Source organism: Ursus americanus, chromosome 25, assembly GCF_024610735.1.
Source record: "Ursus americanus isolate L20-20 chromosome 25, mUrsAme1.1.p, whole genome shotgun sequence".
Lineage (NCBI taxonomy): Eukaryota > Metazoa > Chordata > Mammalia > Carnivora > Ursidae > Ursus > Ursus americanus.
The window spans coordinates 12,340,112-12,361,964 of NC_142151.1; the positions used below are offsets into that span (position 1 = coordinate 12,340,112).

The following is a 21,853-nucleotide window of genomic DNA, read 5'->3' on the forward strand; positions in this document are numbered from 1 at the left end:
GTTAAAATACAGAAGTATCCAATTCGTTTCTAGTTGAACTGATGTAATTTGATAGGTACACCTACTTCTTAGATTTTGTTGTAATTTTCTTTGCCTCTCTTATTGTAGTCTGTCTTATGGTAGAGACTGGAGTGAGAAATGAAGACTGTAGCTATCATCATTAAATCCTAATTAGTCTTGAGAAGCAAATGTGGTTGGCAGTCCCTGGCCTGGCCACTGCATGTATCACCTGTATGTAAAACCTGTACCAGCAGGCTTTACTTTTCCACATATGGTTAATTTAGGCTGAGCTACATTTTAGGATGCAAATTAGACCTGTTCCCTTTCATGGTCCTGCACTGTGTAGGTGTTGCAAGGCTATGTTTTGCAAGTTTTGGATTCATTAATCTACAACATATACTAGTAACCTCAATAGGGCTGCTAGATTTAACAAATAAAAATACAGGACACTTAGTTAAACTTGAATTTCAAATAAACAATGAATGATTTTTTTTTGTCTATGTCCTAAATTGCATGAGATTAGTACTTCCAAGAAGTACTAAAATTCACATTTAATTGGGTGTCCTGTATTTTATCTGGCAAATCTAAACTCCAAGGATTTTCTAGCAATTAGAAAACAGGCCAAAATTGAAATTTGTAGAGGAATCTTTATTTTGCTAAATGATAATATTGATTTTTGCTAAAAATCCAAAGTTTGGGTTAACATTGAGAACTGTACATTTTCAGGGAATTTAAAAAGTTAGCACTAAATATAGCTTGTACAGGTCTAAAAAGACATTTTAGCTCATTTATCTTGGTTGTTCAGATGAACAGTTACATGCACAAGGTCTGTTAAAATAATTCATTGACTTCGTAGTCAACTCAATTTAATGGTAATTTAGTTTGTGATGATATATATAATAAGATGAAGGAGCCCTAATGGAGTATTGATTACCTTTATATTTTCCCTTTTCATTTAAAATGTTCTCAAGAGCAGTTGCACATACAAGAGAAGAGATTAAAATCCTGTGTTTTGATCTACTCCCCACCCTCCACCATGCCAAATTGCATCTGAGAATCTAGATCCTTGGCCCTTCCAGACTATCAGGCAAGAGACTAACGATTAAGTTTACCTCATGCTTACAAACTACTCTTATTTTGAAGTAGCTTCTCTAATTTAGACTTACTGAGAAATACTTTGCTATATAGTATTTCCATGGAATAATTCTGGGGTGATGATACTTTCTTTGGGAACACATATCTTCCCATCCTTCCTTAAAGGACAAACCTTCATTCCTAAAATGCAGCTCTGACTTTTGGACAAACTATCTCATTATGTAGCTATGTTCACAGATAACTGCTTTCCTCTGATCTTAGAAATTATCCCTGACCCAAGCACATCATTTTCTTCTCCATAGTGCCCTGGTAAATAAAGGGCTTCAGTAACTATGATAATACCTTTACCCGAATAAATCTTAGGATATGTTTTTGTTTTTTGTTTTTTTGCAGCTAAGTATAGATTTTCTGTATACTTGTGTTGTATAGCATGTAAGTTATGGTGCAGCTACTATGGAAACAGAATGAAAGTTCCTCAAAAGATTAAAAATGCAACTACCACATGATCCAGCATCCCCAAACCTGGGTGTTTATCAAAAAGAATTGAAATCAGGATACCAAAGTGATATTAGCACTGATGTTTATTGCAGTGTTATGAACAGCAGCTAAATGTAGAAAAGCCCTAACTGCCCATTGGCATATGAGTGAATAAAGAAAATGTGTTACATACAGACAATGGGACATCATTCAGTCTTAAAGCAAAGAAAATTTTGCAATGTACAAAAGCCTACGTGGACTTGGAGGACATTATGCTAAGTTAAATAAGCTAGTTACAGAAGGACAAATATTGCCCGATTCCACTTATACAGGTATCTAGAATAGTCAGGTCATAAAAGCAAAAAGTAAAATAGCAGTTGCCAGGACCTGAGGGGAGATAAGAATACAGAATTGCTATTCAATGAATATTAAGTTTCAGTTACGCAAGATGAAAAATTCTAGAGATATGCACTATGATATTATGCCTGTAGTTAACAACACTGTGCTGTACACTTAAAAATTTGTTAAAAGCATAGATCTCATATTAAATGCCCTACTACAATAAAAAAATAGAAAAGAAAAGAGAAAAAAGTTTGCAAGAGAGCGTTTTGTCACCTTACTACTTTGAACTTACTACTTTGAACCCTCACTATTTTGAACTACTTTGAACTTTGGTGGTCAGTGGAGGTACTTCAAACACTGAAGATACAGAAAACTAAACATGGAAAAAAGGATTTCACACTAATGGAGGGAAACCTTCCCAGAAGTACTAATCTTACAAAACACTTATTTCATCTAAACTTGCAGAAGAATGTAAAGTTCATTCCAACGTAGGATTAACAGGTCTTTTGCAGAATATACTAATATATTCCATCAAAAGACTATCAATTCTCCTATCTTGTACAACAAATAGCAACTTAATTGCTAAGATATTAGAAATACAGTTGATCAAGTTTATGTACTTAAGACTGTAAATATTGGGACTTTCCAGAGTGAATTTTGTATCATCATATGCAGAAAAATTGCTTATCTTCAGGTAATTAATATTTTAGTTATAACAAAACAAAATGGGTAGATTGAAATAGACCTGAATTTGACATAGCAATGGTGGGACCTGAAATGCACAGCCATATCAGAACATACATGGACTTAGACATGCCAGATCAAGTGTTTCAACACTACTCTAGTGAGGAAGGATTTGATGTTCACAGTAGAACAACATTTTAGTAGTGACTCTTATTTTTTATTATTTTTTGTAATTTACTCTGTATGTGTTATAACTTATTGCTTTTCTAGTGATAGCATGTAGTTATTCCATAATGTGTCTTAATTTCTTCTTAATTGTTTTTCTCAAGTCCTGAGTGAAAAGAACTCCTGCAGGTCGTATTAAGAAAGGACCCTGAGTAAAGCAAGTCTGATTGAAATTAATTGTCCCATCCTTTTATCCAGATTGTGAAGAACACGTAAGAATGTCCGTAGAGAGAGATTCTTGAACGGGAGCTATTCCCATCCTATTGCTGCCTGAACAGCAAGTTGTTTGTAAGGAAATTTAATTTCAAGGAAAATGAATGAGTAGCCAGAATAAGGTCAACCAGAAAATATTATCTAGGAGACCACCTAAAGCATCACTCACTTGGGAGGAGACAGTTACATAACTGGGACACTGAACCAGAAATGGGACAGGGGAGATCTGAGTTTGTAGTTAATAAGCCAAATGGGAGTGACCCGACAGAGACATGAAGGAAGCAAAATTAAGGGCCAGTAATGAAAAAATGTATATAAGGGGGCGCCTGGGTGGTGCAGTCGTTAAGCGTTTGCCTTCTGGGATCGAGCCCTGCATCAGGCTCCTCCGTTAGGAGCCTGCCTCTTCCTCTCCCACTCCCCCTGCTTGTGTTCCCTCTCTCGCTGGCTGTCTCTGTCAAATAAATAAATTAAAAAAAAAAAAAAGAAAAAACGTATATAGGAAAAAAATGAAAAAACAGTTAGTGCAGCTCAGTGCTCTTTATCATGGGCCTAAAAAAATCTTAAAGGAACTTAACTAGGCAGTACGTGTTTAACATCTGCAGTAAGGCGGCAAAAAGGGAAGTGTGAGCTCTCAAACTCTTGGAGGAAAGGGCACGTGAAGATGAGAATCTGGAGTGTACACAGACTAAGGGGATTTATACATGCACGTGCTACTAGGTCTCAAGAACAGTTAAAGATGTTACCCAAGATAAACAGGATAACTGGAAAAATGAGAATGTATTTTTTATTAGCAAAATCCATTTATAGAGCTAAGATTTTACATCATGCAGACTGTTCTTCCAAATCTCAGCACCCTGATAGATGCCTGCCTCAGCTTGTTATTTCTAATAATCAAAATAAGTGAATGACCAGAAGGATAAAGAATTGCTATAATTTCTCCTAACATCACAGCTAACTTGCTTTCTTTCATAAGGTAGTGAAAAGTCGCCAAAAGAGAAGCCCCATAGTATACAAAAAGGAGGAAGAGAAATGAAGTCATAGTTTTCATGGCTCCCACATGGGCCTCTGTGCTGGGGTCTCCACAGCCTGTAACACTGACTTTCATTTGCTGGATATGCCTCCTTAGGGACATAATTAAAAGGAAAAATGAGATCAATGACACAGCACATGGGGCAATTGCCAACAGGTTAAAGAGAGTCAACAGGCTGAAGTATTGACTTTTACTCACATAGAATATTTCAGTGCAGTTTCTTTTATGATTTATAATTTTCTGAAATTCAAAATCATAATTTGGTGCCGTTCTAGTATAAGGCTGATCAAAGAGGAAATGGCCAAACAACCCAGCAGAACCCAGTGAATCACTCTGTCAATTCTTCTCTTTAGCCAGAGAAAAAGCGGATGGGAGAAATTGGCTATCTTGAGCAAATAGAAGACATTGAAGCAGGTGGCAAACCATGTACTTAAGTAGTTGGTGAATGTCCAGAAGATATTAATGACCGCCTGTAGTTTACCATTTTCATAAAAATCTGGGTAGCATACCATTATGATGCCATTTAGTATCAATATACAGAGCAAACAAATTCTGGAGATGGCTAGACTGGTGAGGATATAGTCAACTGAGGAGATCTTTTTCTTCTTAATCCAGTCAATCCAGTTTACTAGTCCAATATATACATTCCCCAACATTCCTATTATGAATTCTCCAGTTAAAATGATCACAAAGACGTTGTCTTCCATACTGAGCATGTTGGTAGGAAGAACACCCTGATCTCCAGTATCACTGCGGTTGGGCTAATTTACAGACTCTCAGTTGGAGCCTGGTAAATGAGTTCTTCAAATCACGGGATAATATTTTCATCTCCTCCACTATTTTGACTTTGGTATAATTCCAGAAGTACCCAGCTCTCTTTTGAAATAGAATTTCTTCTCCATTCACGAGGACTAAACCAACTGGTTGCTCCAAACAGTTTGACTAGCTTTGAGCCAGGGCAAATTATAATCATGACCCTTTAGTGAGTGATAAGGGAACTGTTCAGTTGAAACTGCTCTTATACAAATTAAAAGAGGTTATATTTCACGAATTTGCTACAGGCTTCTTGCTGTTAAGTTCTGTGTATTTTGACCTGTCAAATCGAATTTCAAATATGGAGCCCCAGAAAGCACACAAAAACGTGTATTCCATAAAAATCACAATGTGTAAATGAAAGTCCATTTTCTTCACCATATATTATAAATTAATCAAATGCCAGGTTTCCTAGTGGAAACGAATTTTAATTTTGGAAATGATCAGTACAGTCAGTTGTAGAAAATAAACTTTCAGTCAGAGGATAATAATTTTTTTCATATAAATGGTTAATTAGAGAAGGGTATGATACAAATCTAATTATAAATGACATAATGTGAATTAGGCAGGCACATGGCAATATTTACTAAACATCTTTTCTCTGGAGTTTTTTTAATAGAAGTGAAAGATGCTAGATAAAGATTTGCTATGTTTAGTTTTATTTAATATGGGAAATGCTGTCCATGACAATTCACTTCCTGAAATGTCATCTCTTGAGTAAGGAACATTTTCACATAAAATTAAGAAAACACACTTTAAATTATTCTTTTTGCAATCAACTCCTTTTATACGATTTATAATCTCATATTCTACATTGTAGTCATTTCTTTATTTTTAAGAAAATATTTACTGAATTATATTTCCAGGGAATAGGAGTAATTCTACTATTAAATTGATTTATTCTTTCTTGGGAGAGCTAGCCCACAATAAATTTAAATCTAGGTAATACAAATCACATAAACTAGGGTTCTTCTAATTGTATTTAAGTACTTCTATACTGCAAGAAACATATCTAGTATTTTTCCTATTTCTTATGCTTGCATAGTGTGTAATAGGAAAGTATGAAATTGAAAATTTAAGGAAACCTAGTTATCTGTAAAACATTACCAGAAACAGAATAGAAAAGAGAATGATGTTAAGGGGGGGGAAATGTCAAAAATGCTTTAATCTAAAAGGGTAGGAAAACATTCCAAAGACTCTTTGAGAACTGACTCCTAAAACTGGCATCACCAGGTAGGGTGGTTTTGATACACATATTTCTAACTGTACACCCCTGTCCCCTTTCCTGGTCAAACCTTTTCTTGAAATCACCCCTGTTTTCTTACATTATATTTCACCCTAGGGAGGATCTCACTAGTGTTCTTTCTCACTTCTTATGAGGATGAACCATTCTAGAAATGGAGAGGATAGGGCAGAAAAGTACTGACTTCCAGCTCAAGGTAGACAGTTTTTTACATGATTGACTTTATAGGAAGGACAGATATGTTTTAAAATCTTTTCCCCACAGTCTGTTTGCCTAAAATTCTTCTACTTTTTGAGTTCAAGGCCTTTACCAGATACAACAGAAAGTAGAATCTCTCTGCATTTAGGCAATGATATGAAATGTTAACGTGGGATTTGGATTCATTTTTTCCTGTAAAGACAAAGAAATATATGTGGTTCGATAACATTTCATTTAAAGTTGAACAGGCCAGAAATGTGAAGGAACACAAAGGAAAATTTAGGATAATGATAGATATTAATGATTTCTAATAGCATGTATTAAAAAATGAATGTAATCAATTGGGACAAGGGAGAGGGTCTTTTGTTGATTTCTTTCTCCTTGTACTCAGGATTCTCTGTGGAACAAAAGGTTTCCTTCTTTTGCAGAAACCCTTCACAATCCTTAGCACTTTCAGAAAAGCCTCCCTCAGTTTGCTGTTCCCCATTATCAGGATGAACGAATGGCTTGATGGGAAAATGACGGCTATCATGCCACCAAACATCACCACTAATTTTCCCTGAGGAATCAGTAAGCTAGAGGTTACTACAAGAAAGACTGCATAGTACATAACGAAGAGAAGCAGAAAGATGATCACTGCCTTTATGGCCCTCATGTGAGCCTCTGTGCTGGGGTCTCTGGACCCGATGGCATAAAGTTTCATCTGCCTGGTGTGTCTAAATAGGGAGAAAAGTAACAAGAGAAATGAAGTTAGGCAAAGACCAAAAGGAATGATAGCCCCTAGGTTCAGGATAACCAGTTTGAAACCATTGGGGATTTTACTCACTTTGAATTCCCAAGTTATGTTTTCCTTATGACTGACTTGGAAGTGATCCCAGAAGTACTCATTCAATGAAACACTAATAATTACACAGGTAAGGAAGGACATCAGAAGAATTCCCAGGACGACTCTGTTTATCTTTAGTTTCAACCAGATGAAAAATGGGTGGGATATATTGGCTATCTTCAGTAAATAGAAGATGCTGAGGCAAGAAGTAAACCAGACACTTGAATGATTGCTAAGTGTCCAGAAAACATCCACAATGCTCATTAGCTTGCTACCAGCATATGTATCTCCAGAAATACATATAACAAAGCCATCTAAAGATATCACAAACAACAAACAAATTCTGGAGATGGCTAAGCTCACCAGGATGATGTCAATCACGGAGACATCTCTTCTTTTGAGCCAGCCAGTGCAGTTAACCAGTACAATAAATCCATTTCCCCAAATTCCCATAGTCAATTCACCAGCGATCAAGATCATGTATATTACCTCCATTGTACTTAGCATGTCAGCAGAGAGTTCTGATTTGGGATATTACTGACGATGAATTGGCTTTCAACTGACCAGTGAAGAATGGTGTATATGTCGGTCACTTAGGTCTTGCTGCAGTTGTCTTTTTCTGTCCTCTTTGTTGGCTTTGATCCAGGTCAGTGAGAGAGCCAGTTCTGCTCCGGTGAGAACTACCTAAAGACTTCACTGACTGGCCAGTAATGTCTTTCATGTGCAGTGATGATTGAAAGCCTCCAAGATGCAAATAGGAATGGATCTGATTTCTTGGATTTGCACACTCTTTCTCATTTTAAGCGCTGTGTATTTTAGAGTCATTGGATTTAAGCTTTTGACCAGAAACTTCAAGAAAAAGCTAAATATTTGGAAAATATGGATCCAATTTAATTTGGAGATGTGGCAGCATTACCATCTCTGATGACTTACAAAGTAGCCCCAAATTATGGCCCATATAGTGCAAATTCATGTTTTGGAACTTAAAAATAATTGTGGATTTAGAGTGTAGACAGTTAACACAACTAATTTCAGCCTTAGAGCAACGTATTCACTTCATTAATTAGGGTAACTCAGGTAGAGCAGCAGTGGTTTTCAATTTTCTTGTAGAGACGGTTACTTGCATTACCAGCTCTTCCGCCCTGAGCACTGAAGATATACCAGTGTGCCTATTACTCAGAATTTGACCTCAGAACCTGTATTTGTAGGCAGCCTATATTAAAACCTGAGTGCAATCTTCTTTATCATGTTTTTATAATAATGGATACCGATTTCAAAGACAAAACATATTGGATCATATTTTTACTATTTGTATACTTTTTCGGTTGTTTCATGATTTAAAACACATAGCATCTAAATCCAGAAAACAATAAACCAAGCCATATTAATGTTCTCCCACATTGACTTTAATAGTTCGCCAACTTAACATGTAAACTGGAAGTTTCTAGGTTTTGCTGTAACTGGAGGAGCTGCTCTGTCAGAGGAAAAGGACTTGAGGTAATTATCTCAACCAAATGCCCAACATCATTTGCACAAGTGTTTTAAGAGTATTGGTGACAACAGACGCTGAGTATAGGTACTGGAGACGAAGAATCCCACCCATTAGGTGGGTTGGGAGTCAAGTATCATTTTGTATATTTAAAAGCCATTTGAATTTTTTTGTGGACTGTTTATATTTTTGCTCATTTTTCTACCTTTTTATGAATTTCTATGGTGTTTATATATTACAGAAATTAGCATATTTGTATTGACAATATTTCCCCACTTTGTCATTTGTCCTTAGCCTTTTCTTGTATTTTTTAAATGCAAGCAGAAGTTTTCAAATTTCATATAGTTATATTTATCAGTCTTTATAAGTTCTGGATTTTGAGTTATTGTTAGAAAATTTCTCCATTGATTCATGAGAGACTATGGACTCTGGGAAACAAACTGAGGGCTTCAGGGGTGGGGGTGGGGGAATGGGATAGGCTGGTGATGGGTATTAAGGAGGGCATGTATTGCATGGTGCACTGGGTGTTATACGCAAGTAATGAATCATGGAACTTTACATCAAAAACTAGGGATATACTGTATGGTGACTAACATAATATAATAAAAAATATTAATAAAAAAAGAAAATTTCTCCATTGAAATTTTCTGATATTTTTCTCTATTACTTTCATGGTTTGCTTTTTTTTCCACAATAAAAAAAAACATTTTAAGTAATTTGGCAATATATATGTGCATATATATTTGGCTATATTGTCAAGTGTGGATCCAACTTGATTTATGGATTCAAGATGGGTATCCACTTGTTTCAATAATATTGATTTGGTAATCCATCTTGCACTCCTGCGTGAGAGGTCACTTTAATTTAAATGATAATTTCCCTTCTGTATTTACAGATCAAGCGGCTACTGCTCTTGACTTCTAATGCATTAGTAATGACTAAAAGGACTGTGAGTGGCATGGCTATTTCTAACTGCATAAGGAGAACTGATGACAACTTGAGATTTCAGACTCATGACAATCTGAAAACCAGAGATCTATGGTGGGTCTGAAAGATTCACTTATTTTGGCAGACTGGTGAAGACTATGTTGTCCTCAGAAGAATGTTTTTTTAAGTGAATAAAATGAAAATACATGGAATTTTAAAGGAATCCAGATAGATTAAAGTGTATGTATATATATATATATATATATATATATATATATATATATATATATATATATATATATATATATGTATTTAAGGCTTATTTATTTAAGTAATCTCCACACCCAGCATGGGGCTTGAACCCATGACTCTGAAATCAAAAGTCACATGCTCTTCCAACTGAGTGAGCCAGGAGCCACAATTAAAACATATTTTTAATGTGATTTGGTATTCCCTGTGCTTCTCTTTTCAATAATAATATCTGGCAGAAAGAGCAGTGAGAAAGGTAAAGATAATTTGAGGTATCTGTAACAGTAGTGATCTGTGATTTCTAAAGATGAAAAATTATAGGTACTGCTGATGTTTCTGTGATTGTTACTGACCTTCATACCTAGGAGGAATGCTAGGGTTAAATTAAAGGTTAATAGGAAGAAAGATACAATTTGGTGGCCCTACAAGTTCATAGAGCCCTCAATTCTACCCATAGACTCCTTATTTTACAACCTCACAACTAAATCCTGACTCTAAGGACATTGCTTTCCCTGCAGCCTTTCAAGAGGCAACACTTATCTCTCTCACACTCCATCACCCACTGAAGTGAAGCGAAGGGAGGTGTTTGTAACTTTCAGCTCATTCTCCCTACTTCCTCACAAGACACCCAGGAGACGGAATCTCCTGTCATCTGTCTATATATTATTGCAATGTAAGGTTGCAATCATTCACTAGCCCTCCTTCTTTTATTTAAGCTTCTATCTATAGTTAAATATATTAAATGCCACCACCATTCTTTTTGCCAAAGTTCTCCCGGATATCTCTTAATTATTTGATGTCAGCCTCTAATCTATTTTTTGTGAATGGCTGGTAGATACAGTATTTCCTAAGTTCTTGTGTTAAAAACATTCTCCCTTCCCCCAACCACCTTGGTACTTGAAAGACAGTGTGCCTAGATAAAAAATTATTGGCTCACACTTTTTTCCTTAAGCTTAGTGTTAATTTTGCTTTCTTTTTCATGTTGTTGACAAATGTTGAGAAGTTTGGTATCAGGTTTTTTTCTTTCCTTTTCAAGTGACTTGTCCTATTGGCCTGTTAACTCAGAGAAATTAATCTTCACATTTAAAGTCTAACGTGATTAGTGGAATATGTCTCTGAGCTGAACTTTCTGGATCAGTCTTCCCATGTATGTTGTCATTCCAACATATGACTTCAAGTAATTTACTTTTGTTATCTTATTTTTTTCAAGTAATTTATTTTTTTAAGATTTTATTTATTTATTTGTTAGAGAGAGAGCGCACAAACAGGGAGAATGGCAGGCAGAAAGAGAAGCAGGCTCCCTGCTAAGCAAGGAGCCCGATGTGGGACTCAATCCCAGGACCCTAGGATCATGACCTGAGCTGAAGGCAGATGCTTAACTGACTATTTGAGGTGTCTCTCAAGTAATTTATTTTTAAAAAGCTTTCTTGAATCCTCTTTTTAAGTATTAGTTCATTTCCTTACTTTGTTTTTTCTCTTCAGAGATCCAATTATTTGTTTATCATGGCCTGCTTTTTAAGATTTTTTTTATTTAAGATCAATTTAATTAACACATACTGTATTATTGGTTTAAGAGGTAGAATCCAGTGATTCATCAGTTGCATACAAAACCCAGTGCTTATTACCTCAAGTGCCCTCCTTAATGTCCATCACCCAGTTACCCCATCCCCCCAGCCCCCTCCTCTCCAACAACCCTCAATTTATTTCTTATGGTTAAGAGTCTCTTGCAGTTTGTCTCCCTCTCTTTTGTACCTTATTTTGTTTTTCCTTCCCTTCCCCTATGTTTTGTTTCTTAAATTCCACATATGAGTGGAATCATATGGTATTTGTCTTTCTCTGACTTATTTCACTTAGCATAATACCCTCTAGTTCTATCCATATCCTTGTGAATGGCAAGATTTCTTTTTTTGATGACTGAGTATGTAGATAGATAGATAGATAGATAGATAGATAGATAGATAGATGATATAGATATATACACACCAGCATGTATGTATGTATATATGAGTGTATATATATACCTATACCACCTATACCACCACTTCTTTATCCATTCCTCCGTTGATAGACATGTGGGCTTTTTGCAAATTTTGGCTATTGTGGACATTGTTGCTATAAACATTGAGGTGCATGTGCCTCTTCGAATCATTGTTTGTATCCTTTGGATAAATACTTAGTAGCACAATTGCTGGGTCATAGGGTAGTTCTATTTTTAGCTTTTTGAGGAACCTCCATACTGTCTTCCAGAGTGGTTGTACCAGTTTGCATGCCCGTCAACAGTGTAAGATGGTTCTCCTTGCTCCTCATTCTTGCCAACATCTGTTGTTTCCTGAGTCGTTAATTTTAGCCTCCTGACAGCTGTGAGGTGGTATTTCATTGTGGTTTTGATTTGTATTTCCCTGATGTTGAGTGATGTTGAGCACTTTTTCATGTGTCTCTTTATCATGGCCTGCTTTTTGTATTTGTCTTTTTCTCTTTAATATTATTGTCTTTTATGATTTCTGTGTTACTTTCTTCTTTCTCATTTCTTTTATCTCCTTTATCAATACCTTTGATTGATCTGTGTGCTCTAATACACATTGAAATTTCTCTCCATTTCTAAGGTGATTTTAACTCTTTAAATTTTTTTCTTGATTTCTATCAGCTTTTGTGTCCTATCTTTCTATTGTTTGATCATATCTTGTATGAGAGTTTCATTTATGCTTCATGGTGTTTTTCGCTTGTTTAATTCTCTTTAATTCATCCTAGCATGTTGTATCAATCTTCCTTTGTTTTGTCCTTGTTACTTTTCTAGGATATATTCACATACTGAAAATGCCGAAAAGGTTGGTTTTCCTTTTGTGTGTTTGTGTGTGTGTGTGTGTGTGTGTGTGTGTGTGTGCGCGCGCGCGCGCGCGCGAGTGTAGCTATGTATGTATGCAGATATTTTATTTTTGCTGTTGTGATTTTTCTGGTGGTGGTTCTTTAAATCTTATGGATATTCCTTCACCAACTACTAGAAAGATGATTTTTTAACAGTTGGGGAGCTAAAGTTGAAGTTATGTTGTTTTATTTATTTCTCAGTGCTGGGATCTTCTTGATTACCACAGTTTCGACATTTTCATTATTATATGTCATTGTTCTTCGTACAGACTTCCTGTTATTTTCCAGTTTTATCTTGTTTCTGTCTTGCTTGGTCTTGGCTTATCTCTCAAGAATTCTTGATACTGCTTCAGCTTTCTGTGGTGTCTTCCTCTCTCTCCCTGAGAGGCACTGCCTTCCTGAATATATCCTCTTGCCCCGCGCATTTTGCATTGCTACTTCACTGATCCTCTTCTGTAGCTAAGTGAAGTTCACAAACAGTGTAACTCGTCTTTTCTTAGGGTGTGGACCTTATGGATGGCATCTGAGTTCTGCCACTTCTAGGGTCCTTCCAAATCCTCTGCTTCTCTGAAAAGATCAACTGGAATTCTGACATCAGCATGAGCTCTTTGGCTCACTGTGTTCACCTCAGGTGTTCTCCACCCATTTACACTGAAACTGTAATGAGTAGGTTTTCTACACATTATGGTCACATTAAGATTTAGGTTATGATTATTTTTATTTTCCTGGTCTTCTTAATGTTTTTAAAAAGAGGTTGCTTTTTAAAAAAAGATTTATTTACTTATTTGAGAGAAAGAAAATGAGCAAGTAGGGCTACAGGCAGATGGAGAGGGAGAGAGAGTCTTAAGCAGACTCTGCGCTAAGCGCAAAACCCAATGCAGGGCTCTCTCCCAGGACCCTGGGATCATGACCTGAGCTGAAGGCAGACGTTTAACTGACTGAACCACCCAGGTGCATCTAAAAAGAGGTTTCTAAAAGGAAATACTAAGAGATCACATCTAAGTAGCCATCATTGTCTTAGAAGAACTAGAAAACTCACATCCCTCTTATAAACATAGATCTCTAGTACCAAAATACAATAACAATTTAATATACACAATTATCCTCTTAAAATATATGAAGAAGCTATCATTTATGTCAGAAACTGTACATAATTACTATTTATTTAAAGGTTTATTTTCATTTTACTTCTCCGACAGAATGAATCCTATTGTTATTCTAGAAAGCCATTTATTAATTATTCTATATTTCTATAATAAAAAAATATATAAATGGATTTTATTTTCAGTTTCCTGTAACTGTAAGGCTCTAGTAATATTTTTTTTTTCTGGATTGAGTTATTGTTGCAATTTCAGTTAGTACAAAGTTTATCAAGACAGCTTTTTGTAGTTATCTGCAACAAAAAGTAAAATTTGTATGTGGAGAATGTTTGAAAATGCTGAATAATATGCAAACACAAAAGACAATTATCATATGGTTTCACTCATTTATGGAACATAAGAAGTAGGAAGATCGGTAAGAGAAGAAAGGGAAGAAGAAAGAGGGGGTAAACAGAGGGGGGAATGAACCGTGAGAGACTATGGACTCTGGGAAACAAACTGAGGGCTTCAGAGGGGAGGGGGGTGGGGGAATGGGATAGGCTGGTGATGGGTATTAAGGAAGGCACGTATTGCATGGTGCACTGGGTGTTATACGCAAGTAATGAATCATGGAGCTTTACATCAAAAATAAATAAATAAATAAATAAATAAATAAATAAATAAATAAAACCATTATTCATCCAAAAATAAAATAAAATAAAATAAAGTTCTCTTATGAACATTTCTACAAAAGAATGAGATTGATTGTAAAAAAAAAAACTAATTAAAATTACACAATAGCTAAAGTGAAGAATGCCACATAAAATTGCAGGAACATTCATTCTATGAATGTGCATGGAAATTGTCATTACTATGTTTAGGATGACAGAAGCAAAGGAAATGCTAATTTCAAATAATATTATTAATAGAAATGTTGATGACCTATGACAACACAGAAGATTACTAAATAAAATTTTTATTTCAAATCAATAAATACAGAGATGCTGAAAAAAGGAGCTTAGTTGATAGTATTAATTGGAACTTTGAGGAAAAAAGCTTAGACAAATATATTTGTTAATTCTCAAAAAAGTTATCAAATACAGATGAAGGAGTCAGTCTCTCAGAAATATTTTAGGAAATATAAGATATTATGGAAACATCATAAATTTGTGTACTGTGGCTGAAAAGAGTAGAGTTAACCAAAGATTTTATACCAAGAATTTGGGAAAAACTAAAATTAAATACTATAGATTTTTATTCATTGAAAAACTTTTCTAAAGTGAAGCTTAATGTATGTTCTAAGAACAGAACATAAACAGAACAGAATGGGAAAAAAAGTCAAAAGAGTCTCATTTGTTTCACCTTTGTTCAAAATAGTTGGATCAGAATATCATCTATTGCTGTTTCATATTGAAAGGCATTGACTAGTCAAAGTTTTTCAAGAGTTTATGAACTAAAACAATAGTTAAAATAAAAAATTTTGTGAATTATTGTCTTTTGCATACTTGTTAAAGGGTAGTTATTAATGTCAAGAAATGGTTTCTGTAACTAATTTTCTGAGCAAAGTAGTTCACAAGTACCACTGAGTTGATATAAAATCTTGATGATATTTGTATTTAACTTTTTTCCTGTGTAAAACATTGCTAAAAATAATATCTACCTCATAGAATTGTTGTGATTAATGAAGTCTTGTACTAGATTACTGAATTTCCTGGCACTCAAGTCAAAAAATCATGACACTTTGATCAAATTGTTTTGCTATAGAGCCTTTCTTGATGCATCTTAATTACAATTCCCTATGTTTGTACAAATTCCAAGCTTCGTGATAGTTACATGAAATCATAAAATATGGCAATATAATAGTGATGGTTCAACAACTTATTTTTTTATTATTTACTAAAGATGTATGAACTAACAATGGAGTAAGTTTCCATCATATGCAGTTTTTCATTCTTTCATTCAGTATTGAAGTAATGCTGAAAGTAGAGTTTTGGGGGCATTTTCAACTTCCTTTAAACTAGAGCATACATGTTAAAGGACCATACGCATGTAGGATGAGGTGCCTAGCTTGGGCGTCTCCCAAGATTAGAAGTGAGATCGAGCACTGGGTGATATACTTGCTTGACAGGTGCTTGCCACAAACTTTCAATTTATAAAAACAAAACACAACAAAACGGTATCTGTGAAGCACAAGAAAGTGCAGTGCAGTAAAATGAGGTATGCCTGAATAGTAAAACCATATGATGAAGTACGACGCTGTGATAAGAACAAATGGGAAATCTCCCTGTGTACTGAATCAATAATCTCCTAGGCACATTATTTTTAATAATCCTGTGATTTGGAATAATTTTAGATTTAGAGAGAATTTGTGAAAATAGTACAGAGACTTCCTGTACACCCCTCGGCCAGTTCAGTCTCCCCTGACGTTATCCGCTTACATCACACATGTGGAAGGGTCCCAATCTAAAATGAAACTGGAGAATCTCGTGCGTGCACCCTCAAAGGAATGGAACTTAAGAACTGAAAGACTGGGGCGCCTGGGTGGCTCAGTTGGTTAAGTGTCTGCCTTCGGCTCAAGTCGTGATCCTGGAGTCCCAGAATCAAGCCCCGAGTTGGGCTCCCTGCTCAGTGGGGAGCTTGCTTCTCCCTCTCCTCCCAGCTCATGCTCTCTCTCCCTATCTCTGTCTCTGTATCTCTCTCTCCCAAATACTTAAAAAAAAAAAAAGAAGTGAGATCAAGAGCTATCAATAAACCAAGACCCCCTGAGAGGCAGTTCCTTAAAAGTGAATGAAAAAATACTGTATGTCCAGCAAAAGGTTAAAATTAGGGGTATTTACTTGTCAACCACACTGAATTAAAGGGAGAATTTAAAAGATTTGTTATTCTGAGAATTTCCAAAAAAAGATTTGCACATACATATATTTGCAACCAGAACTTGTACTAACTATATAGCCTAAAAAATTACAAACTGAAATTTTAATTTGAAGAAATACAAGGCAGGTAGTAGTGCCAGTCAGCCTCAAAGCAAAGTTAAATCCTTTCTGGCAGAATGTGCCATAAGGCCACAGATAAAGTTCTAATGAAACTAAGTTCAGGGGTGTCTGGGTGGCTCAGATGGTTAAGCATCTGCCTTCAGCTCAGGTCATGATCTGGGGTCCTGTGATGGAGCCCCACGTTCTGGGATCAAGCCCCAAGTTGGGCTTCCGGCTCAGCGGAGAGTATGCTTCTCCCTCTCCCTCTGCCTCTCCCCCTTGCTCATGCTCTCTCTCTCTCTCACTCAAAATGGAAAAAAAATCTTTAAAAAAAAAAAGAAACCAAGTTCAAAATAGAATCACAAAATACAGGACGACCAAGAGTCATAATCACGAGTCAGTACACAACAACAAGAAAGAGAGAAACAGACTCATAAGTATAGAGAACCAACTGGTGGTTGCCAAAGGGGAGGGCAATGTGGGTGAAGGGGTTTGAAGGTACAAACTCCCAGTTAGAAAATAAATAAATCACTGGATGTAAAGTACAGCATAATGAATACAGTCCATAGTACTGTAATACACTTTTAGTGGTGAGCATTTTTTATTGTATATAATTGTTGAATCACTATGTTGTACACCTGAAACTAATTTTATATTAATGTCAACTATACTTCAATTAAAAATTTTTACAACTTTTTTAATAAATGAAAGTTAAAAAAAAAAAAGATAAGCTAAATTATCAGAACTGCCAAGGCAGCAGACATTTAGAGTTAGTACTTACACAGTTAATGAAAACTCTAGGGAATGCTCTTTTCATCATTTTTCAAGGAAAGTTAACCAAACAGATTTTATTCATGTACCATGTATTTTATTTAATTTTATCTACCAATTACATTAATTATTGCATAAATTATAGAAAATTTAGAAATTTACAGAAGACCAAAATAAGAAAACAAAAATCATCTATAGTCCCACTATTTATGGATAAAAGACCTATCCATCTAGTTTACATATAAATATAATCAAAACAGATTTTTAAGCCACATACCTCTGAATCTATACATATCTATTTTGAAATTTAACTTGAAATCTATGTAGAAACACATTAACAGTAAGTAGTTGAGTGTCACAAATATGTACAATCTTAATTTCTCCTTCATTCCTTTCTGTGTTTTTAATTTTAGGTGAGTGAAACTGTTTTATTTTATAATCAGACAAAAATGGATTTATGATCAAAAGAATATGTATCAATAAAGCCAAACAAAATTTTTGTAAAAATAGCAGAAGATAAATCATAAAGGGAAACAAATGGGTTTAAGTGCATATAAATTACAAACATTTCCCCAAACACCAAAAACTAAGTTATTCACTAAACAGCAAATTAAGAAAAAAAGATCATAATACATATATGGCATAATGTTAATACATAAAGAATCAAAATTAGTAAGAAACATCATAAGGCATGAAAAAATAGAAAGAAAACAAATGAACAATTCCCAAAAATTATATCCCATTGGTTAATAATTCTGTACAAATGCTTAACCTCATTAGTAATCAAATATATGCAAGTTGAAAAGATCTTTTGTGATCAAAGTAACAACTGTAAGCATAATAATCTTGAATGATTTTGAGATTGAAATTAGGATGGGTTATTTTTTTCACTATCAAAATATTAGTTTACTATTTCTGCTGGGCAACTTATCAATTCTGCAAGGAATTCATGAAGTTCTTCCATACTGGAATTTTTCTTAAAAAATAATTTCAAATATTGCACTCTCTATATGCTAGTCATATTGGACCTTCAGTTCCTGCAATACCCTCTACTCCTTCTTGCTTCAACACCTATGCACATGCATGTTTCCCATCCCAAATCTCTCCTGCTCTGCCCACCTTACTCTTAGGCATTATTCAGATCTCAAAAACAAAAACAAAAACATTTCAACTTCAGGGGCACCTTCTCTTTTCCCAGGACCAAGTCAGATCATTTGTTTAGCACCCTTTAGTTTTTCTTTCCCAACTCCATAAATATAATTGTTTAAGTTATTACTTGCTATTTATTTGCTTTCTACTAGAATATCTTATTCCTTATGCTAGCCTCTTGTTCAGTACTACATCCTAGCAGAGTTAGTGTTCAGAAACTATTTGAATTATAATTCAGAAACTATTTGAATTAAGCCCTATTTAGAAATCTTCTAGGCCTCAGGCAGTAGAATAAGGTCAATGCACTTTTGCAAGTAGCCAAAATAGGTTACTTGGTTCACATTCAGGGTTGGACATAAATATTCCCTTCAAAAATCAGCATATGAAATATTGAAATATTGAAAAATGTCTGTGAGTGTGAGTTTGTGTGTATGAACATAAATATGTCTAAAGCAGAACATCTCCTACTTCATACTGAGTCACCCCGGGTTCAGTCTTGTGTCCCTCAGCATAATTCAGTGACCGTGTTGAGTCCTTTGGATCTGTACTTCTAGCAGAGGCTTTGCCCAACTCCAGTTGGCTCATGATTCTACTTCACCTCCAATCAGTGGGTTTGAAGAATATAAAGACTCCTTCATCAGTGCTCTGATCTCCTGGCCCCCATGTAGACTCTGACTCCTAGCTATTTCCTACAGAACTCTCTATATAGCAGAAGATAAATCATATCTTGTAGTAGCTATGGCTACTACACTAAACACATGCCAATTACAAACAAATTAAGATTTAAACAGTGAAAGCAAAAGTGACCTTTTAAAGAATTAAAATTGCACACTCAAAAGATGCACCTCTATCTCTGACTCTTAGAACCATGTTCTAAATATCAAGACTGATTACAATTCCCTTTGTCTGGCTTTCTGTTTCTACAGGTCTTCTTCGTGAAAGGCTGTCAGTGGTTCAGGGAAGTCAGGTAAAGCACAGTGCAAACTCTTGTTTTAGGTGCTTATTCTCACCATCATGACCTTTACAGTGAAAATAGTCTCCAAGCTGGTTTTCCTCTAGGAGGTGTGTGGGAAGAAGAAATCACAAGGTTGGGAAGCTGACCGAGCCACTGAATTGTCATGTTGAAGGGTGAAACTTCCTAGAATGTTCGATAACACAGTTACCACCAATGCAAGTGTGCGTGGTGCAAGTACAACAGATCTTCAGGGGCTTCTTCACTAGATTATTCTCCTAGAACATCCATTTCTCCCCACACGCGTCTGTGCAGCTGTGAGAAGTCTCCCCACCTCACAGCACTTGAATCGCTGCAGGGCCCTCAAAGAGGCTTGCTTTAGCTTGCTGTTTCCTAGAATTAGGATAAATGAGTGACCCCAGGGATAGATGGCTGTGGTCACCATACCAGAAATAAACAGCAATTTGTTTTCTGGCAGAGTGAAACATGATATTTCTATGGCAATGCCTATAAAATACAAGATAAAGAGGATGATAAAAGATATCAAAACTTTCATTGCTTTCACATGCGCTTCTGTACTGGGGTCTCGGGGTCCAGTGACATTCAGTTGCATGCTCCTGTTGTGTCTCCAAAGGGAAATGATTAACAAGAAACATGTAATCAGGCACAGTGTAAAGAGAAGAATGACTCCTAGGTTGAGCAAAATCTGCTTAGTAAAGAATTTACTTCTCTGCATGTGGAGGTTCCAAGTTGCATTTCCACTCTTCATTCTACTCTCATTAATAATCTCCACAATTTGTGGAAAAGTAAATAACCATGAAATAAACAAGGATCCCATCAGAAGGTGAAGAACCTTATTGATTCTACCCTTCAACCAGAGAAAAATATGGTGGGAAAAATTTGCTATCTTCAGGAAATAGAAGACACTGAGGCTGGTGGCAAACCAGATACTTGATTGATTGAAAATTACCCATAAGTAACTAATATAATCAATTAGGTTACCAGAGGAATACATATCTGGAAAGAATATCTTTGTAAGTCCATCTGTAATTATTATCAATATCAAACAAATTCTGGAAGTAGCTAAACCAGTGAGAATAAAGCCAATCATAGAAAACTTTTTGTTCTTCACACAGTCAATACAGTTGACAAGTCCAATAAATCCATTCCCTAAAACGCCCAGTATTGATTCACTAACTGCTATAAAAATGAAGAGGCCTTCCAGTATGCTTAGCATATCTGCCGATTCCTAATATTGCTTCTGTTACATCTATTTTAGATTACCTGTTGCAGAATGAGACAAATGTTGGCTGCTTGAAGGAAGAATTATTTTCTTCTCTCTCATTACATAAAGACTTAAAAGTGCCCTAATAATGCCTTGTGATGGAATCTCAAATGTCTTCATGGGAACCACCTCAGTTTCATCTATAACTTAGCTTGTCTGGAGAACGTGTGTCCAGACTGAATGCCTACATATAATTTGTTAAGATGTAAATGAAAGTTTCTGTTTCATGGATGTCACTTGTCCTCCTGAGGCTATTTTGCATTTGTTAGCCTGACTTGTGGAGTAGGAGTGTCAAACGTATACCCACAGGAAACAAAACACAACAGAAACAAAAATCGGACTTCCTTTTTTAAAATACCAACCATAAAATCATCATTTATGTTGTATTTATGACAGTTTAAATACATATAAAGGAACAATAGTTTATGCAGGTGGCAAACTAACTTAGCCATTGTAGACACTTCACTCTGAATAATTAAAGGCATAAACATATTTTTGTCCTTTTCCTGATAATTCAGGCAAAACACATTTCAAGTTTCAGTATAATGAGGACAATAGATTATGACTCGATTATATAGAAACACAGAACAATTGCCACTTTGTGTTGGAAATGGACTGACCCAGCAGGCATAAAATCAGTAAGGACATAGCTGGAACTCAACAACACCATCAATCAACAGGATATAATTGACATATATAGACTACTTCATCCAACAACAGCAGATTATGCATGTTTCTCAAGCCCACCTGGAAATTCATGAAAATAGACCACCTTCTGAGCCACAAAGTTCACCTTAACAAATTTAAAGAGTAAAAATCATACAATATCTGCTTTCAGACCAGAATAGAATTCATAATCAATAACAGAAAGAAACTGGAAAATCCCCAAATACAGGGAGATTAAACAACACATTTCTAAAGAACATGTGGGACAAAGAAATAATCTCAAGATAAATTTAAAATACTTTGAAC

The 21,853-nt window shown here is 35.4% G+C and overlaps 3 protein-coding genes across 3 annotated transcripts; all 3 read right to left on the bottom strand.

Moving 5' to 3' along the window:
• Positions 1-3,853: 3,853 nt before the first annotated feature.
• TAS2R8 (taste 2 receptor member 8) lies at positions 3,854-4,782 on the bottom strand. The gene is given in 2 exon segments (XM_045781505.2): positions 3,854-4,341; positions 4,344-4,782. Coding segments are annotated over 2 exon segments (927 nt in total).
• A 1,875-nt stretch (positions 4,783-6,657) lies between these two features.
• Positions 6,658-7,653, bottom strand: LOC123781761 (taste receptor type 2 member 9). The gene has a single exon (XM_045781451.2). It carries the CDS (start codon positions 7,651-7,653, stop codon positions 6,658-6,660), a length of 996 nt encoding a protein of 331 aa, XP_045637407.2.
• A 9,934-nt stretch (positions 7,654-17,587) lies between these two features.
• TAS2R10 (taste 2 receptor member 10) lies at positions 17,588-21,176 on the bottom strand. The gene has a single exon (XM_045781404.2). It carries the CDS (start codon positions 20,831-20,833, stop codon positions 19,862-19,864), a length of 972 nt encoding a protein of 323 aa, XP_045637360.1. The 5' UTR covers positions 20,834-21,176; the 3' UTR covers positions 17,588-19,861.
• Between the last annotated feature and the right edge of the window lie 677 nt (positions 21,177-21,853).

What these genes read in the sequence shown, in the direction of transcription:
- LOC123781761 (XM_045781451.2), bottom strand. Translation starts at nt 7,653, where the DNA reads ATGCTAAGTACAATGGAGGTAATATACATGATCTTGATCGCTGGTGAA.
- TAS2R10 (XM_045781404.2), bottom strand. Translation starts at nt 20,833, where the DNA reads ATGCTAAGCATACTGGAAGGCCTCTTCATTTTTATAGCAGTTAGTGAA.